This window comes from Macrotis lagotis, chromosome 4, assembly GCF_037893015.1.
Source record: "Macrotis lagotis isolate mMagLag1 chromosome 4, bilby.v1.9.chrom.fasta, whole genome shotgun sequence".
Taxonomy (NCBI): domain Eukaryota; kingdom Metazoa; phylum Chordata; class Mammalia; order Peramelemorphia; family Peramelidae; genus Macrotis; species Macrotis lagotis.
Genome location: NC_133661.1, coordinates 221,285,432 through 221,304,809, shown reverse-complemented (window position 1 = coordinate 221,304,809; position 19,378 = coordinate 221,285,432). Strand labels below are relative to the sequence as shown.

The 19,378-nt window shown below is 32.2% G+C and overlaps 1 protein-coding gene across 5 annotated transcripts in view; it reads left to right on the top strand.

The window, feature by feature from the left end:
• Positions 1–19,378, top strand: part of LOC141522202 (cation channel sperm-associated auxiliary subunit beta-like) — a 204,147-nt gene that overhangs the window by 123,482 nt on the left and 61,287 nt on the right. For 3 of the 5 annotated variants that reach the window (XM_074235404.1, XM_074235406.1, XM_074235407.1), the window contains exons 18-19: positions 10,898–11,088; positions 14,531–14,872. The exons of 1 other annotated variant lie outside the window; for it this stretch is intronic. In XM_074235404.1, the coding sequence (XP_074091505.1) occupies positions 10,898–11,088; positions 14,531–14,872 (533 nt within the window). The remainder of the gene's footprint in view (positions 1–10,897; positions 11,089–14,530; positions 14,873–19,378) is intronic. One more of the 5 variants, XM_074235408.1, reaches the window with a different exon arrangement.

Here is a 19,378-nt window from a genome sequence, read left to right as displayed (position 1 = left end):
ACTTAAACTTCATCTTCATTAGTGATGAATTTTCCCCACTTCATTTTTGATACTGGCAATTTTGTTTCTTTGTTTTAATGAATTCATTTGTTTCCCCAAATATACATAAAAATATTTTTTTCCCAAATGTATGCAAAAATAATTTTTGGAAAGTTTTCTCCTTTCTATTTTCCCCTTCTTCCATTAAAAGATAGCAAGTAATCTGATATAAGTTATACATGTACAATCATGTTGCACATATTTACATATTTGTCATGTGAAAAAAGAATGATAACAAAAGGGGAAAACCATGAGAAGGGAAAAAAGTGAAAAGAAAATTTTCTGGATGTCAATTGCATTTTCCATCATAAGTCTTTTAGAATTGTGCTTGATCACTGTATTGCTGTGAAAAACTAAGTCTATCACAGTTAATCATCAGATAATTTTACTATTAAAGTATGCAATGTTCTCCTGGTTCTGTTCACTTTACTCAGCATCAATTCATGTAAGTCTATCCAGGTTTTTCTGAAATAGACCTGCTCATAATTTGTTTTAAATGAATAGTATTTCAATAGAGAATATTACAAAAAGCAAAATGGAAAATTAAAAAAATTTGCATAATTAAAGCCAATGTAGTGAATTGGGAAACAATTTTTGCCACTATTGTTTCTGATAAAGGATTCATTTCTGAAATAATTTCATGTTGAAATTTATAAGAATACATGTCATTCTCTAATTGATACATACTCAAATAATATAAAGAGATTATCTATAGTTATATGAAAAAATGCTCCAAATCTAAACAACTCTGAGATAACACTTCACACCTATCAAATTACTCAGTGTGACACAAAGGGAAATCATCAAAATTGGGAGGAATGTGGGAAAAATGGGACACTAATGCATTGTTGGTGGAGTTAGAACTAATCCAAACTTTCTGGAGAGCAATTTGGAATTACACCCAATGGGCAATAAAACTCATATCCTTTGATCCAACAATACGTCTACTAGATCTATATCCCAAAGAGATCATTAAAAAGGGGAGAAAACCTATGCAGCAGTTCTTTTTGTAGTGGCAAAGAATTATAAATGGGGGGAAATGCCCATTGATTGACCAATGGCTGGACAAATAACAGTATATTGTTGTAATGGACTATTATTGTTCTGTGAAAATCATAATCAGCCTGAGAAGACTTGCATGAATTGATGTTGAGTAAAGTGAGAAGAACTGGAAAAACATTGTATACATAAATAGAAATGTTTGTGATCAGCTATGATAGACTTGCTCTTGTCAGCAGGAAAATTACTAAAAACAATTCTAAAAAGACTTTCTAAAAAAGCTATGGAATCTGAATGCAGATGAAAGCATACTGTTTTGAATTTTTCAAATTTGTTTTATATTTTATGGTGTTTTTTCTTTCATACTGATTTTTTTTGCCTTTTCTGATTCTTCTTTTACAACATGATTACAAGGTAATGGATATGGAAATAGGTTTAACATAATTATACATGTATATATTAGATTGCTCACTTTCAATGGGAGAGGGTAAGGAAGGTACAGACAAAGAAAAATATGGAACTCAAAGCCTTACCAAAAAAATTGTTGAAAACTATCTTTGAATATAGTGGGAAAAAATAAATTTATTTAAAAAAACCCCAATAGTATTCCCTTACATTTATACACCACAACTTGTTCAGCCATTCCCCAATTGATGGGCAGTCCCACAATTTGCAATTCTTTGCTACCACAAAAAGAGCTGCTATGAATAGTCTTGTACATATGGGTCTTTTACCCTTTTTAATCCTTTTTTTTATACAGACCTAAATGGATCAAAGGGTATGCATAGTTTTATTGCCCTAATAATGAGAAAATCATATAAATTACCAGTGTCATTTTCCTCTAGAAGAAAATAAATAATTCAATGTCAATAAGATGCCTATGATTTCCCTTTGCTGTTTGTAAAACATGTAAAACATGTTTTGTCTTGTATTTGAAGATCAGATTTTCTATTCATCTCTTATCTTTTCAATAGGAAAGTTTGAAAATTCCCTATTTCATTGAATGTTTATCTTTTCCTGGAAAATGTATGTTCAATTTTGCTGGATGTTTGATTATTAGTTGTAATTCAAGATTAGCATTCTGGAATATGATATTTCAAGTCCTATAATACTTAATTCAGAAGCTTCTAAATTTTATATTATCCTGACTGTGGTTAGGATACTAGATTATATCTTTTTTGGCTTCTTGCAATATTTTCTCTTTGACCTGGGAATTCCAGAATTTAATAATAAAATTCCTAAGGATTTTAATTTGGGATCACTTTCAGGAGATCAGGAGATTCTTTCCATTACTATTTTATACTCTTATTCTAGAATATTAAGCCAGTATTTTTTTTGATAATTTTTTGAAAGAGGATGTCTAGGTTCTTATTTTGTTCATGGCTTTCAGGTACTTTAATTTTTTTATATTATCTCTTCTGGATCTATTTTCCAGATCAGTTGTTTTCCCCAATGAGATATTTCACATTGTCTTCTATTTTTTATTCATTTGATTTTATTTCAAGGTTATTAGCTTCCATTTGCTAAATTCTAATGTTTAAGGAATTTTCTTCACTAAAATTTTGTGCCTCCTCCTTTTTCATTTGGATAAAATTCTACTTTTTTAAAAGATTTTTTCTCTCTCATCACATTCAATTTAGATGAATATATACCATGTAAACTATATAAAGGCTAACAGACTGCATTCTGTAGAGGTGTGGAGAGGGAAGCAAGATTAGGGGAAAAATTGTAAACTCAAAATAAATAAAATATTTCTTGGAAAAAATTATAAATTTAATTCAGTTATCTATATTTTAGAAGTGAGACCTTTATCAGAACACCTAGTTATGAAAATTGTTTATCAGCTTTCTCTTTTCCTTCTAATTTTGGCAGCAATGGTTTTAATTGTGGAATACCTTTTTTAATTTAATATAGTCAAAATCTTGCATTTTGCAAATTATAATGTACTGTATTTCTTACTTGGTCATAAATTTTTCCCCTTTCCATAGATCTGACAGAGTATTTCTTGGTCTATTAGTTGGTCTATGTTGTTACATTTTATTTCTAAATGCTATAACCATTTTGACTTTATTTTGGTAAAGGGTGTGAGATGAGGGTTTTTGCCATATATTTTTTTTCCAGTTTTCCCAATAATTTCTTTCAAATAGTGTATTCTTATCCCAGAAGCTAATGCCTTTGAGTTTGTCACACAAGAGATTACCGTAGTCATTTACTCCTGTTTCTTTTGAACCTATCTTAATGCACTGATCCATTACTCTATTTCTTAAAACTAGGACTAGTAATTCTGATGGCTGTTACTTTATAGTATAGTTTTAGATGTGATAGAGCTAGGTTACCTTCCTTTATATTCTCTTTCATCAGTTATCTTGCTATTCTTGACCTTTTATTTCTCTAGATGAATTTGCTACTATTTTTTTCTAGCTCAGTACAGTAGTTATTTGGTAGTTTGATTGGTATGGCACTGAATAAGTAATTTAAATTTTTAGAATTGTCATTTCATTTTTATTACATTAACTTGACCTAACCTTGAACAATTGCCATTTTCTGATTGTTTAGATCTGACTTTATTTGTGTGAGAAATGCTTTATAATTGTTCACCTTGGGAAGTAGGTTCCCAAGTATTTAATGTTGCTTCTGTTACTTTAAAATGGAATTTCTTTTTTTATCTCTTGCTTTTGAACTTTTCTTATCACATATATAAATATTGATGATTTATGTGGGTTTATTTTATAGCCTGATACTTTGCTGAATTTGTTAATTGTTTCAAGTAAATTTTTAAGATGATTTTCTCAGGTTCTCTAAGTATACCTTCATATCATCTACAAAGAGTGAAAGATTTGCTTCCTCATTAATCAATTCTGAGGTTGAATTTGAACTCAGGTCCTCCTGACTCCAGGGATGGTGCTCTATCCACTACGCTACCTAGTTGCCCCAAACTAACATTTCTAATGCTATATTGAATAGTAATGATAATAATGGACATCCTTGTTTCATCCCTGATTTTATTGGTTTATCCCCATTACATATAATATTTGTTTATGGTTTTAGATATATACTACTTAATTATTTTGTGGAAAACTCCATTTATTCCTTTACTTTCTAGTGTTTTTAATAGGGATAGATGCTAATTATTAGATTTTTGCAAAGAGTTTTTCAGCATTTAATGAGATAATCATAAGATTTCTGTTGATTTTGTTATTGATATGTTCAATTATTTTGAGTGTTTTCCTAATATTGAACCATCTCTGCCTACCTAGTATAAATACTACCTGATTATGGTGTATTATCCTAGTAATAACTTTGGAATCTATTTGCTAAAATTTTATTTAACATTTTTGCATTGACATTCATTAGGGAGATTGATCTGTAATTTTCTTTGTCTGTTTTGGTTTTTCCTTGTTTAGATAGCAGCACCATATTGATCATAAAAGGAATTTGACAGAAATCTTTCCTCTTTTTTAGATAGTTTATGTAGAATTGGAGCTATTTGTTCCTTAAATGTTTGGTAGAATTCACTAGTAAATCCATCTGGACCTAGGGAGTTTTTCGTAGGGAGTTTACTGATGGTTTCTTCAATTTCTTTTTCTGAAGTGGGGCTATTTAAGTATTTTATTTCCTCTTCCGTTAATCTGGCTAAAGTTGGCTAAAATAGCCCTTGGAGTTTTTACCCTGAGGGTCTCTTTCTGGAGAAATTCTGTGTATTCTTTAAATGGTTATTTTGTCTTCTTGCTCTAGCAAATTTGGACAGCTTTCCCTGAAAATTTCCTGAAAGATGTTTTCTAGGTTCCTTTTTTGATCTAGGCTTTCTGGTAGTCTGTTAATTCATAAATTATCTCTTCTAGATCTATTTTCTAGGTCTTTTGTTTTTACTAAAAAAGTACTTAATGTGTTCTTCACTTTTCTCAGTCTTTTTATTTTCTTTGATGGAATCTTATAGTCTCATAGCTTCATTGGTTTCTGTTTGTCTAGTTCTAATGTTTAGGGTTTTATTTCCTTGGTTCACTTTTGTGTTTCATTTTGTATGTGGTTAATTTTGCTCTTTGCTGTGTTGCATTCCTTTTCTAATTGATAGATTTTATTTTTTCAAGAGTTACTTCTTTTTCCAGTTGCTTATTTTTATTTTTAAAGTTATTGATTTCTTTGCTCATTTTTTCATGATTTTCCTATATGACTCATTTCTTTGGTTTTTAAAATTACTTTTTAAGCTTCTATGACCTTTTGAATTTGATTCCAATTCATAGACTCTTGCTGGAGTAAGAATTATTATGTAAAAAAAAGCAGGGGTGGTAATCATGGATATCAACGTTAAAGCTAAAATAAGTTTAATTAAAAGAGAAAATAGGGAAACTAAAATATATGTCACCAATATGATTCAATATTGTTTTGGATCAGTTAAAATAGCAAAATAGTATAAAATATCTGAGAGCATATCATATGCAGAAACCACAAGGAAACAAACAAAATCCACTTTATACAAACAAAGTGAGTTTAAGCAATTGAGAATTATTGTTTATGGATTGATAAATTAAATTAATAAATTAAAAATGACTATATACTAAAAAATTTATTTTACTGATTTAGAAAACAATGATAAAATTCATTTGGAAATCAAAATGTCAAGAATTTCAAAGGAACTAAGGGAATAAAATATAAAGGAAGCAGATACAGCAGTACCAGACCCTACACTATATTATTACATGAGAGCATTGTTGAAGTGATAATTTCCATTACTTTAAATTAAATTTTTCTTGTATAAATAAAATCAATGTAGCCAAGACTGGAAGGAAAGCAGAAAATTGGTCGGGATGAGACCCCCTTCCCCCAACGTTTGAACTTTCTTTTTTTTAAATTTCTTTTTTTTATTTTCATCCATTTGTACATTCATTTTTCCAAGTTAGAAAAATTTCCCTCCATCCTCCCTTCCCCCCCCAGTAGGGAACAGTCAGGTTAGTATTTTACATACATATTTTAAATATATTTACAAATTAGTAGTTTTTGGCATGAGGAATTAGGGTTAAGGGAAATGAATGCAAAAGAGATAATTTTTATAAAGTGTTCATCAGATTCAGTAGGGATATTTTTTTTCTGTGTGTGTTTTTTTTGTTTTTATTCCTCTGGTTAGAGATAATATAGGCCATTACCAGTCTGATTCAGTTGTCCTAGCTCTATGGACTGTCAAGAGGAGTTGTTTCCCTCAAGGTTGTTCATCTTATAATGATGTTGATGTGGATATTGTTCTCTACTCCCTTTGCTCAGAATCAGATCCTATAATTCATTCTGTGCTTCTCTAGAGTCCAACCATTTGTGGTTTCTTATAGAAAAATAATATTCCATAGTATTCATGTACCATAACCTGTTTAGCCATTCGCCAATTGGTGAACATTCCCTCAATTTCCAATTCTTTCCCACTACAAAAAAAGAGCTGCTATGAATAGTTTGGAACATGTAGTACTCTTCCCATTTTTTACAATTTCTTCTGGAAAAAGTCCTAGAATTGGGGGTGGCTAGGTGGAGCAGTGGATAGAGCACCGGCCTTGGAGTCAGGAGTACCTGGGTTCAAATCCGACCTCAGACACTTAATAATTACTTAGCTGTGTGGCCTTGGGCAAACCACTTAACCCCATTGCCTTGCAAAATCTTAAAAAAAAGTCCTAGAATTGAAATTTCTGGGTCAAAGATTGCTCTCCAGAAAGGTTGGATCTGTTCACAACTCCACAACCAATGCATTAATGTCTCAATCCTCCCACAACCTCCCCAACATTGATCATCTTCCTTTTTTCTCATCTGGGCTAATCTAATAGGTGTATCTGTAAGATTCTTTTTTTTCACCATTTTATTTTTCTTTTCAATTATATGGAAAGGGAGTATTCAATATTCAGCTGTTTGTAAGTTTATGAGTTCCACATTTTTCTACCACCCTCCCTTCCGTTCCCCTTCCCCATGTGAGCGAACAATATGGTAAAAGTTGTACATTTTTTCATATGACTATAGATCATTTTAATTTCTTTATCTGAGAACTATCTGTTCATATTATTTTATCATTTATTAATTGGAGAATGACTTGTATTCATATAATCATTTTTTTAAAAATTATTTATTTAAGGCAATGGGTTTAAATGACTTGCCAAAGATCACACAGCTAGAAAATTATTACGTGACTGAGACTGGATTTGAATTCAGGTTCTCCTGACTCTAGGGCCAGGTGCTCTATCCACTGCACTATCTACCTAGTTGCCCCACATATAATCATTTTTAACTAGAACAAAGGGGAGAAAAATATGAGAAAGAAAGAAAGAAAAGACACAAAAGAAATTTTTAAAAATGAGCTAGTATACTTTGCTCTGCATTCAGATTCTGTAATTTTTCTTTGTTTTGTTCCCCTGGCTGTGGATGTCATTTTCCAAAATGGGTCTTTCAGGATTGTCTTTGATCACTTAAATGTTGAGAGTACCTGTATCCATTCTAGTCGATACATCTCACAGTGCTGCTGTTAATGTGTACAATGTTTTTTCTGGATCTACTCATTTCACTCAGCATCATCTCATGCAAGTCTTTCCATGTTTTTCTAAAGTCTGGCTCCACATGATTTCTTATAGACCCATAGTACTCCATCACATTCATATAGCAAAATTTGTTCAGACATTCTCCAACTGATGGGAATCCTCTCAAAACTTTCAATTCTATTCCACTATGAAAAGAACAGCTATGAATATCTTTATACGTGTCAGTCTTTTCCCGCCTCTTTTATGATCTCTTTCAGATAGAGACTTAGCAGTAGTATTGCTGGTTGAAAGGGAATGCACAGTTTTATTGACCTTTGGTCTTCGTTTCAAATTGCTCTTCTGAAAGGTAGGATCAGTTCACAAGTTCACCCACAGTTTTCCTACATGTTTCAAAGAGAACACCAATAATGAAACAACATACAAAAACTTTTAGAATGCAACAAATCAATTCTTAGGGGGGCATTTCTTATCTTTAAATATTTTCACGAATAAGATAAAGAGGAGATTAATGAATTGGGCATGTCATTAAAGTTATAAAAAAGAACAAATTAAAAATCTCCAAATTATCAAGATACCAAATTAGAAATTCTGAACACAAGGAGAAACTACTAACTAAAAGAAAACTATAGAACTAATAACTAAAACTAAGAGCTAGTTTTGCAAAGGATGAAAACAATAAAATAGATAAACTTCTGATTAATTTGATTAAAAAGACAAATGATCAGGTAAAAAATGATCAAAAGTATCAATAAAGAGGAAATTAAACAATAATTAAGTGCTACTTTGCCAAACAGTATGGCAATATATCTGAGAAACGAAATGAAAAGGAAAAATTTACAAAAATATAAATTGCCTAGATTAACAGAAGAGGAAATAAAATACTTAAAAGAACTCTATCTTAGAAAAAGAAATTGAAAAAGACTTAAATGACCACTCTAAGAAAATCTCCATGTTTCAGATGGATTTACAAGTGAATTCTCCCAAAAATTTAGAGAATATTACTGCATAACTATTTAGAAAAATAGGTATAGTACTGTCCAGTTCTTTTTGTGACAAAAAATATGATGCTGATACCTAAAGTAGGAAGAGCTAAAAGAAGAAAATTATAGCTTAATTTCTGTAATGAATATTGATGGAAAAATTTTAAATAAAATATCAGCAAAGAGATTACAGCAATATATTATGGGGATAATAAGCAATGATCAGTTGGGATTTGTACCAGGAATGCAAGGGTGGTTCAATATCAGCATAATTGACCATATCAATAACAAAATTAATAGAAATAATGTGATTATTTCAAAAGATTCAGGAAAAATTTTGACAAAATATAGCAGCCATTCCTATTTAAAACACTAGAGAACATAGGAATAAATGGAATTTTTCTTAAAATGATAAGCAGCAGTATCTATCTAAAACAATCTGAAAGCATTATATGTAATGGGGATAAGTTGGCTGCATTTCTACTAAAATCAAGGTGAAACAGGGATGTCTGTTATCATCACTATCACTCAATATTGTACTAGATATGTTAGTTATAACAATAAAAGAAGAAGAAACTGAAGCAATTAGAATAGGCAATGAAGAAACAAAACTATCACTCTTTGCAGATGTCATGATGATATACTTAGAGAATTCTAGGCGAGAGGGAAGAAAAGAATTTGTAACTCAAATTTTAAATGAAAAATTTTAAAAAAGTTTTTGAAAGAAAAGAACTTTAAAGAAAATCTCAATATTTTCCTATAGTGTTGGATATTAAATTTTTTATAAACCAGGGTATAGCTTGTCAGTGCTCTAACCCTTTCTTCCTGATTGCCATATTCTTTCTTTCACTTGGAAGATTTAGATTGTACTTATGTACTTCTTGGACATTTTCTTTTTAGTGATAAGTTCAATAGGTATCTGTTGAATTCTTTTTTATTTTTACCTTGTCTTCTCATTTCTAGATCTGAGCAATTTTTTCATGATTTCATTATATCTAAATTCTTTTATTAGTCATAGTTTTCAGAAAGTATAGTTATAATATCTCCTTGATCTCTTTTTTCAAGTTATTTGTTTATATATTAGATTCATTAAGTTTTCTTATTTTAATGATAGGTAAGTGGAACAGTGGACAGAACTCTGGACTTGGAGTCATGAAGATCTCAGTTCAAATCTAGCCTCAGAATTTACTTGTTGAGTAACCTTGGGAAAGTCATTTTTTCCCCTCTATTTCCTCAACTAAAAAATAGGGCCAATAATAGCTATCTACTTCACAGAATTATTTGAAGGATATAAAAAAAATTGTAAAACTTTTATCACAGTATCTGATATATAGTGGGTAGCATATATTTATGTTTACTCCCTTATTATCTTTTGTTTTTTTCATAATTATTTTGGTCTTTTAGAGTCATGAATTTCTTTTTTCATAAGAGATAATATTTATAAAGCATTTGGTAGATTAACCCTTATTAATTTCAGTGCCTTCCCTCTGTTAATCATCTCCTAGTTATCATCTATGTAGTTTGCTATATATGCATGTTCTCTTCCTTCTGTAATGAATACTTTTTCCCTTCTTTCTCTGTTTGTTTCATTTTAACTTTCTTTTTTTTTAGGGTTTTTTTGCAAGGCAAATGGGGTAAAGTGGCTTGCCCAAGGCCACACAGCTAGGCAATTATTAGGTGTCTGAGACCGGATTTGAACACAGGTACTCCTGACTCCAAGGCCGGTGCTTTATCCACTACGCCACCTAGCTGCCCCTTCATTTTAACTTTCAAAAAAATCTCTTAAATTAAGCATATTTTCCCACTATCCCTTCCCCTCCCTTCCCTGATGATAGGCTATATTAACCTTTTCTGGTCCTGAAAAATATCTTAACTTTTTTGTCTCTCCTGATATTCCTGTTTTGTAGATCAACCATTTAAAAAATTAATAATTTGATCACATATAATCCCTTTATTTTTAGCATTCTGACTCACACTTTTATATTTTATGACATTTTCTTTTGTGATGACAAAGTTTCAGATTACAAAAATTCACCAGATATTTCTGCCATCAAATTTTATTGAAATATAGCACTTATAGCCAAAGAATCAAAGAAAATAGTATGAGAAAAATAATCTAATTTAGTTCTTAGAGATTGATGGACAAGAGTGGACTAGACAAAAGGACAAAAGTCTGAAGCTATTTTTAGTCACATAGTTGCTGGAAGATTTCAAAAACCACCCACCTCCTTCAAACATTACCTAGACACCCCTTGGATTCTTGCAATCCTTGTTTAATTGTATCCCTTGTTATGACCTGGGGGAAAAGAGAGCTATTATTGATTTTTCCCTTGTGGTTATGATGATTTAAGTGACATGAAATTTATTTTTGTTTAGCTCAACTGGATTTGCTCATATAGTGAAGATTATGCAACATGATAATATTGTAGGCTTTCCAACTTCAGCTATTACAGAGGTGTTGAAACCCTTTAAAATCGAAATTCCATTAGACAGTCCTTGCTTACGGAGCACCATAACCATTGAAAAAGATGCAGGTCCATTTTATAAAATTAGTCTTCATTTAAATGGTAAGTTCACATTTAATTGTTAAGTGAGTGATAGCTAGAAAGTGAGAAATTATCTTTTGGAAAAGACATTAATACTACAGAGAAGTGAGCTCAAAGTGGGTTTTGTGAATCATTGTTTGACCACTTGAGACTAGCAGGTGTTTTATGTACTGATCTCTTTTGTACTTATATTTATCAACCAAGAAATTGGAAATACCAGACCTAGTTGGGAATTTATTGGGGTCACTACATATGTCACAGGTTCTTGGAGCCAGAGGTAAGGGTTAGGTGAATGGTGATTACCAAAGTGGATGAGCAGTCCTGGAAATGACTTGTCATCTACCACATGAGTGGAAAAAGCTTTTTTCCATTAACTGTATAGTCAGACCTGCATGTATCTTTAAATTGAGATTATGAAGGCTTATTCTCTTTTGTATTAGAAGCCTTCAAGAGTGCAGGTAGTTTTTACCCACAACATAGAAACTGTGCATTAAATTGGGAAAAGAGAGGTTCAATCTTCTCTTTTTCTTCCTTTCAGGCTCCAAGAAGCAAAATTGGAGTTTTGGATTTTATTTCATTTGTCCTTTTCAGTAGGAATTGGAGTCCTGGACCTTGGAGTCAACATGCTAGATGTTGCAACCAATTTAGCAAAGGGACTGTGGATTTGGGGGGCTTAATACTAAGAACTGAGGTTAAGTATGAACCTCATGCTTTTCCCTGGATACCCTGGGGTAAAGGGAGAATTATCCTCTGGGTGTTGGAGGAAATGTTTATATGTTTATTCTTGTTGCACTTTTGAAGTAAATGTTCATTTTTTAAAATTTAATCTGATATATATTGTACATGTACTATCTTCTTTAATATATTTCCATATTAACCATATTGGAAAAGAAGATTTAGAACTAAGGGGGGTACCATGAAAGAGAAAGAATATAGAGAGATAAAACATAAAAGTTTTAAAAAAATGATATAGTGAATAGTATGATTTGCTTTGCATTCAGACTCTATTTTCTTGTATTTTTACAAGGCAATGGAGTTAAGCGACTTGCCCAAGGTCACACAGCTAGGAAATTAGTAAGTGTTTGAGACCGGATTTGAACTTAGGTCCTACTAACTCCAGGGCCAGTGCCCTATCCCTATGCCACCTTCCTACCCCTTATTTTTCAGAGTTTTTTCCTTTGGTGGTAGATGGAATTTTCCAAAATGGGTTTCTCAGGATTATCCTTGAGCACTGAGGAATTGAGTCCATCATAGTTGATATTCTGGTACTACTCACTTCACTTAACACCAGTTCTTACAAATCTTTATGGTTTTTCTAAAATCCACTCATGAGTTCTTAAAGAACTATAATACTCCTTAATTAACATCCATGTATCTAAACTGTTCAGCCATTCCCCAGTTGACAGCATTCCCTCAATTTCCAGTTCTTTGCCACTACAAATGGAATTGATGTATGTATTTTTGTATCTGTGGATCTTTTCCCTCTTTTGAATGATCTCTTTATGATTTAGAACTAGTAGTGGTATTGCTGGTTGAAAGGGAATGCATAGTTTTATTCCTTTGGTCTTAATTCCAAATTATTCTCTGGGATGGTTGGGTTAGTTCATAATTCTACCAACAGTCCATTGGTTGTCCCATATCCTCTCCACCACTGATCATTTCCCTTGCTTTTTTTTCATTTTCACAAAACTGATAGGTGCAAATGCACATTTCTCTCATCAATAATTATTTGAACACTTTTTCATATGACTATAGGCAGTTTTAATTTTTCATCTGAGAACTGTCCATATCCATATCAATTAGAAAAGGACTTATATTCTTATAAATTTGGTGCATTTCTATGCATATTTTAGAAACAAATCATTTATCAGAAACACTAGCTGTGAAAATTGTTAAATTGCTTTCTGCATTCCTTCTATTCTTGGTTGCATTGGTTTTATTTGTGCAAAACTTTTTAATGTAGTCAAAATTAACCATTTCTCAATTTGTGAAGTTTTCTCTCTCTTGCTTGATCTAAGCTTCTCCCCTTCCTATAGATCTGAAAAATAGGCTATGCCTTCTCCTGATTAGCTTATGGTAACAACCTTTATGTCTAAAATATCTATTTAAAGTAACTGTGGTCAAGATATTTTTTTACCCAAAGTTAGAGCTAAATAATTGGAGAAATGTCAGTGGCTCAGGTCTAGGTCAAACTAATATAATAAAAAGAACAATTTTACCTGAATTAAATTACTTATTTAGTGACAAAGCAACCAATGTACCAAAAAACTTGTAAAGGTCTAGAAAAAATAGTATCCAAATTTATCTGGAGCAACAAAAGATCAACAATGTCAAGAGGATTTAAATAAAGAAAAAAATGCAAAAGAAGTTGGCCTAGTCATACCAGGTCTTAAATTATAATGACAGTCATCAAATCTATCTGGTCCTAGATAAAAAGTAGATTGGTGAATCTATAGAATAGTTTAGTTACAAAAGAAACAGTATTAAATTATAGATAATTCCAAACATTTCAGCTTCTGAGATAAGAGCTCACTGTTTGACAAAAACTGCTGGGAGTACTAGAAAATAGTAAAGTAAAACTAGACATAGACCCCATATCTCACGCTCTATAACAAAATAAGGTCAAATGGGTTCAGCATCAAAGATGATAGTATAACTCAATTAGAAGAAAAAGAAGTAGCTTATCTGACAGGTTAATGGAGAGGGGAGTTATAACCAAACAAAAGATAGAGAATATTACAAAATATAAAATGGATAATTTTGATTACAATTAAATTAAAAAAATTTGCACAAATAACCAAGATAAGAATGAATGTTGTAATATGGGAAATAATTTTCACATCTGGTGTTTCTGATAAAGGATTTATTTTTAAACTAGAGAGCTAAAAATAATTATATACACTTTGAAAATAATTCTCAATATTTGCCACAGTTTTTTTTTGAACCAGGTGTGAGGGGATGTATTTTGTTTTCATACATCATATATTTTGACCAATGTAGTATCTGGAGATCTGTGTGGAAATGGCTCAGATTTGTCATTGATAATAACAAGAATTGGCAATGAATGGAACTTGTAAGAAAGCAGAATGTGAATCTCAATAAAAGATTAAAAAAACTACAATATAGAAGATTGTAGCATTAGAATTATCTAAATGGAATTAGACTACTAGAGTAATGAATTTTCCAGTCATTGCAAATATGAAAAGTGTTAAAAGCTGACTTATTTTGAATATACTTGAAAGCAATAATAAATTGGACATAGGTGTTTGCCAATTCGCCCCTGTGATCCCTTCTGAGATTCTTTGGTATATTAAAATTCTCTTTTGGAATTTATGATTTAAAGTAATTTCAACCTTAGATTTAACCTATAGTTTAAAGTTTAACACACTTATTTTATAAGTTAATAAATTATTTTTCATGAAATCCATCTTTCCTTATACAAATAATTTTATATGTTCTTTAGCTTTAGGAGTATTATTTCAATTTAAACGTTCTGACATTCAGAAGACTGTCGTGATTCCGGGTTATAGCAGCTTCCTTCTGATTAAGCTCATTGATTATACGAAAGCTTTGGCTCTTGCAACAATGCCTACAAGAGTACCTTTCAACAAGACATTTAAAGAGAATGAATGGTTATTGTATGACTTTTCAATGCAATTTGTCTCTACCTGGTCTATTTCTCCCACCATTTGTAACCACTGGATTCAGCATGATGATTCAGCAACATCACGCAGTATTATTAAATACATTGATCTAGGATCTACCTACAATTTTAAAATTAGAATAATTCCAAAAATGATCAAAGGTTAGTATAATTTTTTTCTTAAAATGTACAAGTGATAGACAATAAATAAAGGATCTTTTATTTTTCTTGAATATGAAATGCTCTTTTTGACATTTGGGCTAGTCTGTATTATAGATGCTATTTCAGAATTTTAAATGATTTTTTCCCTTATTCTTTTGCAAAATTTGTCATTTCATATGTTATCTAATATTTTAACCATCTAACTTAAAAACACAATTATACTGAAATATATGTAATATATATAAAATTTTACATAAAATTGTCATTTCAAATACTCTGTGACCATAATTCTGTTTAAAAATAAATTATTGGTGTTCTTATTTAACCACAGTCAAACCCCAATGACTTCTTCACAACTCAAAACAAAGTTATTTTCATTTGTAACAAAGCAATGTTTAATCCCACATATACTTTACTTTTACCTTATTTCTTCATAACAGATTACCATTAATCATAGTTCTTATGTTTTCTAAATTGCATGTCTTTTAAGTTATTAAAATAATTGTATAAATAGTGATGCAATATTAAATAGAAATTAATTCCTAAAGCTACACATTGACTTAGAAAACCACCTTAACATTAACATTACATTGTATTTTTATTTATTGTGTTTAAAATTTCCCTATTATATTTTAATCTGATTCAGGTAGTAAGTGGGACTTTTGCAGGGTGTGAATTTGAAACCTATGATGTAAATTTTTCTACCAGGTTTAGTTATTTCTGTTAAATATCACTTGAGTATAACTTCTTGAACTTCCTTGAATATTTTCATCTTCCTTCTTATGGTATATTAACATTCCACAATTTGTCTAGTCATTTTTCAGTATTTGTGCTTTCCTTTGCTTCCATTCATTTACTAGCTCAATTTTTAAAAGCATATAGATATAGATATAGACAGCTATAAAAATATATAGAGATATATAGAGAGATTATATGAAGCTTCTCATACATACTGAATAGTGAAATGCATAGAATTTAGTTTAAAAAATGTGAATTTCACTCAGAAATTGAATTGCCAAACTGTAGAGTCAAGTGAACAATCAAAAGACACTTTATAAGATGAGCACTTTAAATTCTGATCCAAGGAAACTGACCCTGAAGTCAGGGGACCTGAGTTCAAAGCCTGCCTCAAATCAGACACTTACTAGTTGTGTGATCTTAGGCAAGTCATTTAAGCCTGATTCCTTTAAAAAAATAAATACAAAAAGCATTTCAATCAAGAATAGTTATGCTAAATAATTATCTTGAATTATATTGCCACAAAGACACACTGAGATAGTCATTTCAGAAAAAAATAGTTTTTAAAATTATCAATAGCTTTGGTATGCAATGGATATGTTTAAAAAAAGAAAAAGGGAAAATATATGGGAATATTTTAAGACACATAATCAGGTTGTCTAAGTAAAATTTTATGCAAATATGGAAGAAGTGGTGGTAAAACTTGGTGTAGAAATCTTGAATTCTAAGTCCCTGCTATTGAGGACTATCTTTGCTGTTTTAGAATTTGCCATGCATGGGCTCTGTACACAAAAACTACTCCATCAGAAAGATTTGATATACTTAGGATACTTTGTGGGTGAACCTAGCCTAGAGATTCCTATACCAGCAAGAAAACACAGAACAAGCCTTAACCAGCTCAAGGAAACCTTGAACAGCAGTCATAAGCTCAAAACCTTTGAACTTTTTAAATGTTCTGCTGCCTGTATTGTCTATAGATGTCTTCTTTAAACTCCCACCCTGACTCTCCATCTGAAAGCCTCCATCACCCTTTTTCTACTCCCCTTTGAACAGCTGAGAACTCTCTTTTCCTCTTTGCTCCCCTGAAGGATCTTTTCTCCCCTGAATTTTTTTCCTTAGACAAATATGCTGCTTTGGTATCTTTCTAAAATTTATTAGCTAATAAGACTCAGGGAGATAGCTTTGCTGGCAAATATTTCCTTCTAATCTACAAGAGCACAATTACAGACTCTGAAAGATGCATAAAGACAGAGACAGGAAAAATGAACAGACTGACAGCTATGAGATAGTGTCTTCAACACTAAAAGTTCCTTTTTCCTGTCTTGCTAGGTGTCTCCCGAGGGGTCATGATATCTATCACATGCTACTATATACAGTCCCCTTTAAAATTGCACCTGTCTTGTGTATTCTGGTGTGACACTTCCTTTTTTCAACCATAGCCCAGATAATCTTCCTTTTAAAGAATTTTTTCACTGAGAGAGATAGAGAACAAGAACTTTTCCAGTAATAAAGAGGACAACTACATTCCAAGGCGCCTCTACACAGCATTGAAAATTCTCATCTCTCCCTAAGCAGTGGACTATTATTTCTAACCATGTAATTAGCCACCATTAGTTGGAGCAGTCCCTCTTTAAGTTGCTTTTGAGTGTTACCCATGGTCTTGATGCAAACAAAAAAAAAATTTTAAGAGACCCAAGTAAAACAGAAAAACTAAGGTTCTGTGCTTTCTGGTTGTTTGACTAGCATTTACTTGCAAAGGATCACTGGTATGTAAAGCAGTTTTGGGCTTTAGAAGGCTTTCTGGTTACCTAGTTGTTGTGTAATTAACAAGTTAGTATAATTATTACAGAGTTTCTGTTAACAGCTGTGACATAAAAGATTCTATTCTACCCCCTCAATTTATTTCTCTACATTTATTCAAATAGTTTATCTTTCAAATTTATGACTATAGTTATAATTCTTTTTTAAAGCCCTTCTTTATGAAGAAAAATAGTGCAAAATGAAGTGACCCTTAGTTATAATAGATTGTTGCTTTTATCCCTTTTTACTGATATTATTGATTGTAGGCATTTATCTTTACCTTTTAGGTATTAAATTTCAAATTTTTAGTTGTATATGTTTGCTTATCCATAGGGATTTCTTTCCCATCATCTCTTTTCTTTGCTGATTTCTTTCTATTCAATTCAATTCTATCCATTTTAATTCAATAAGCATTTTTGAAAATTTCTAAATATTTTAATTAGATAGACATTTATGTAAATACATTTGACTGGGAATCAAATACTGCTAGATATTGGGGTTCAAACTACCAACAGAACTAATCTCTGCATTAAAATTCTCAAGGGACATATTCTATTTGGGAAAACATATACAACACATACATACATATACATACATGCATACATACAGATAAGTAAATTCTAAATCCATAAGAAGTAAAAACAAAGAAAGAGAGAAATTACTAGGATCAAATAGCATTAGGAAAGAGCTCAGGTAGATTGTTATTCCTGGAGGATAGAGGGTGTTCCAATTTCTGAGATGGCATTCCAGGTCTATAAGTTGGTCTATGAAAAAGTATAGAGGTGGAGGAAAGAATGTAACATATAAGGAACAATAAGTAGACCTTTAGGACTATAACTTGAGACAAAGTAAAATCAATTTGTATAGGCAATATAAAATTCTACTGTGATGTGATGTGAATGGTCAATTGGTGAGTTTTTATTTTCTCCTAGAAACAATGGAGAAATGATGAAGCTACTTTATCAGGTCAGCAGCATAGTCAGTCATGCATTAGAGATATGAATTTTAAAATTTTGGAAGGTTCATCAGACAAGAGAGAGGTTGTTGGCAGAGTAATTAGCAGGTGTTGTAGTGGTGAAGATAATGACCACCTTGAGTTCAGGTAACTGGCTGTGTAAGAAGATAGAAAGGAGAGCAGAGCCAAGATGGCAGCAGAAGAACAGTCTTTCTTAGGTGCTCTCTCCAAAAAATTTCAAAAACCTTAAAATTATGACTCTAAATTTTGAGAACCAGAACCCACAGAAAGATCCAGTGAGGAAATTCTCCAGTCCAAGGTAACCTGGAAAAGAGTGGGAAAGCTCTGTTTCATGGGGTTGGAGGAGGCAGCAGCATGCCGGAGCAAAGGACCTTCAGCCTTCTGGGAACAGCCTTAGGGCTCCTGGGTCCCTGGGAGCCCTGGCTCCTGGCAGCAGAAGCAGTTTCCTAACCTGCCGTCTCAGGGAGCACAAATCACAACTTGGAAGATCAACAGGGTGAAATCTGCCAGAGTGAGCATGAAGCCCAGGACAGCCAGGCCCTCTTCAGCCTGGCAGCAGCCCTCAATACAGCTCAGGCCCAGGAAATGGAAGCAGGTCTGTGGAGCAGTCCGGCTGCAGCCACCAATAGCTGCTTCCAGAGCACTCACCCCACAGAAGGTAAGGGAGTGAAGGGAGACTGCTGAGATCTGTCCTCTGGCCCTGGGACAGCACTCTGGGAGTTTATCCACATTCAGATCCTGGTTGCAGTCTGAAGACCCAGAGGGGTGAGCTTGTGGCCATTCAACAGACCAGGAGAGAAGTCACATACTGAGGTCCTTGCAGGGGTGCGAATAATACTCAAAAACTAAGGAAGTACCCCACAACCCAGAATAGGCTGGGGAAATGGATAAACAGATAAAAAAGGAAGCTACCATACACAGCTTTGATCTCATGGAGGATCAATACACACACACACACACACTGAAGATGAGTAAGTCCAAGCTTCTGCATC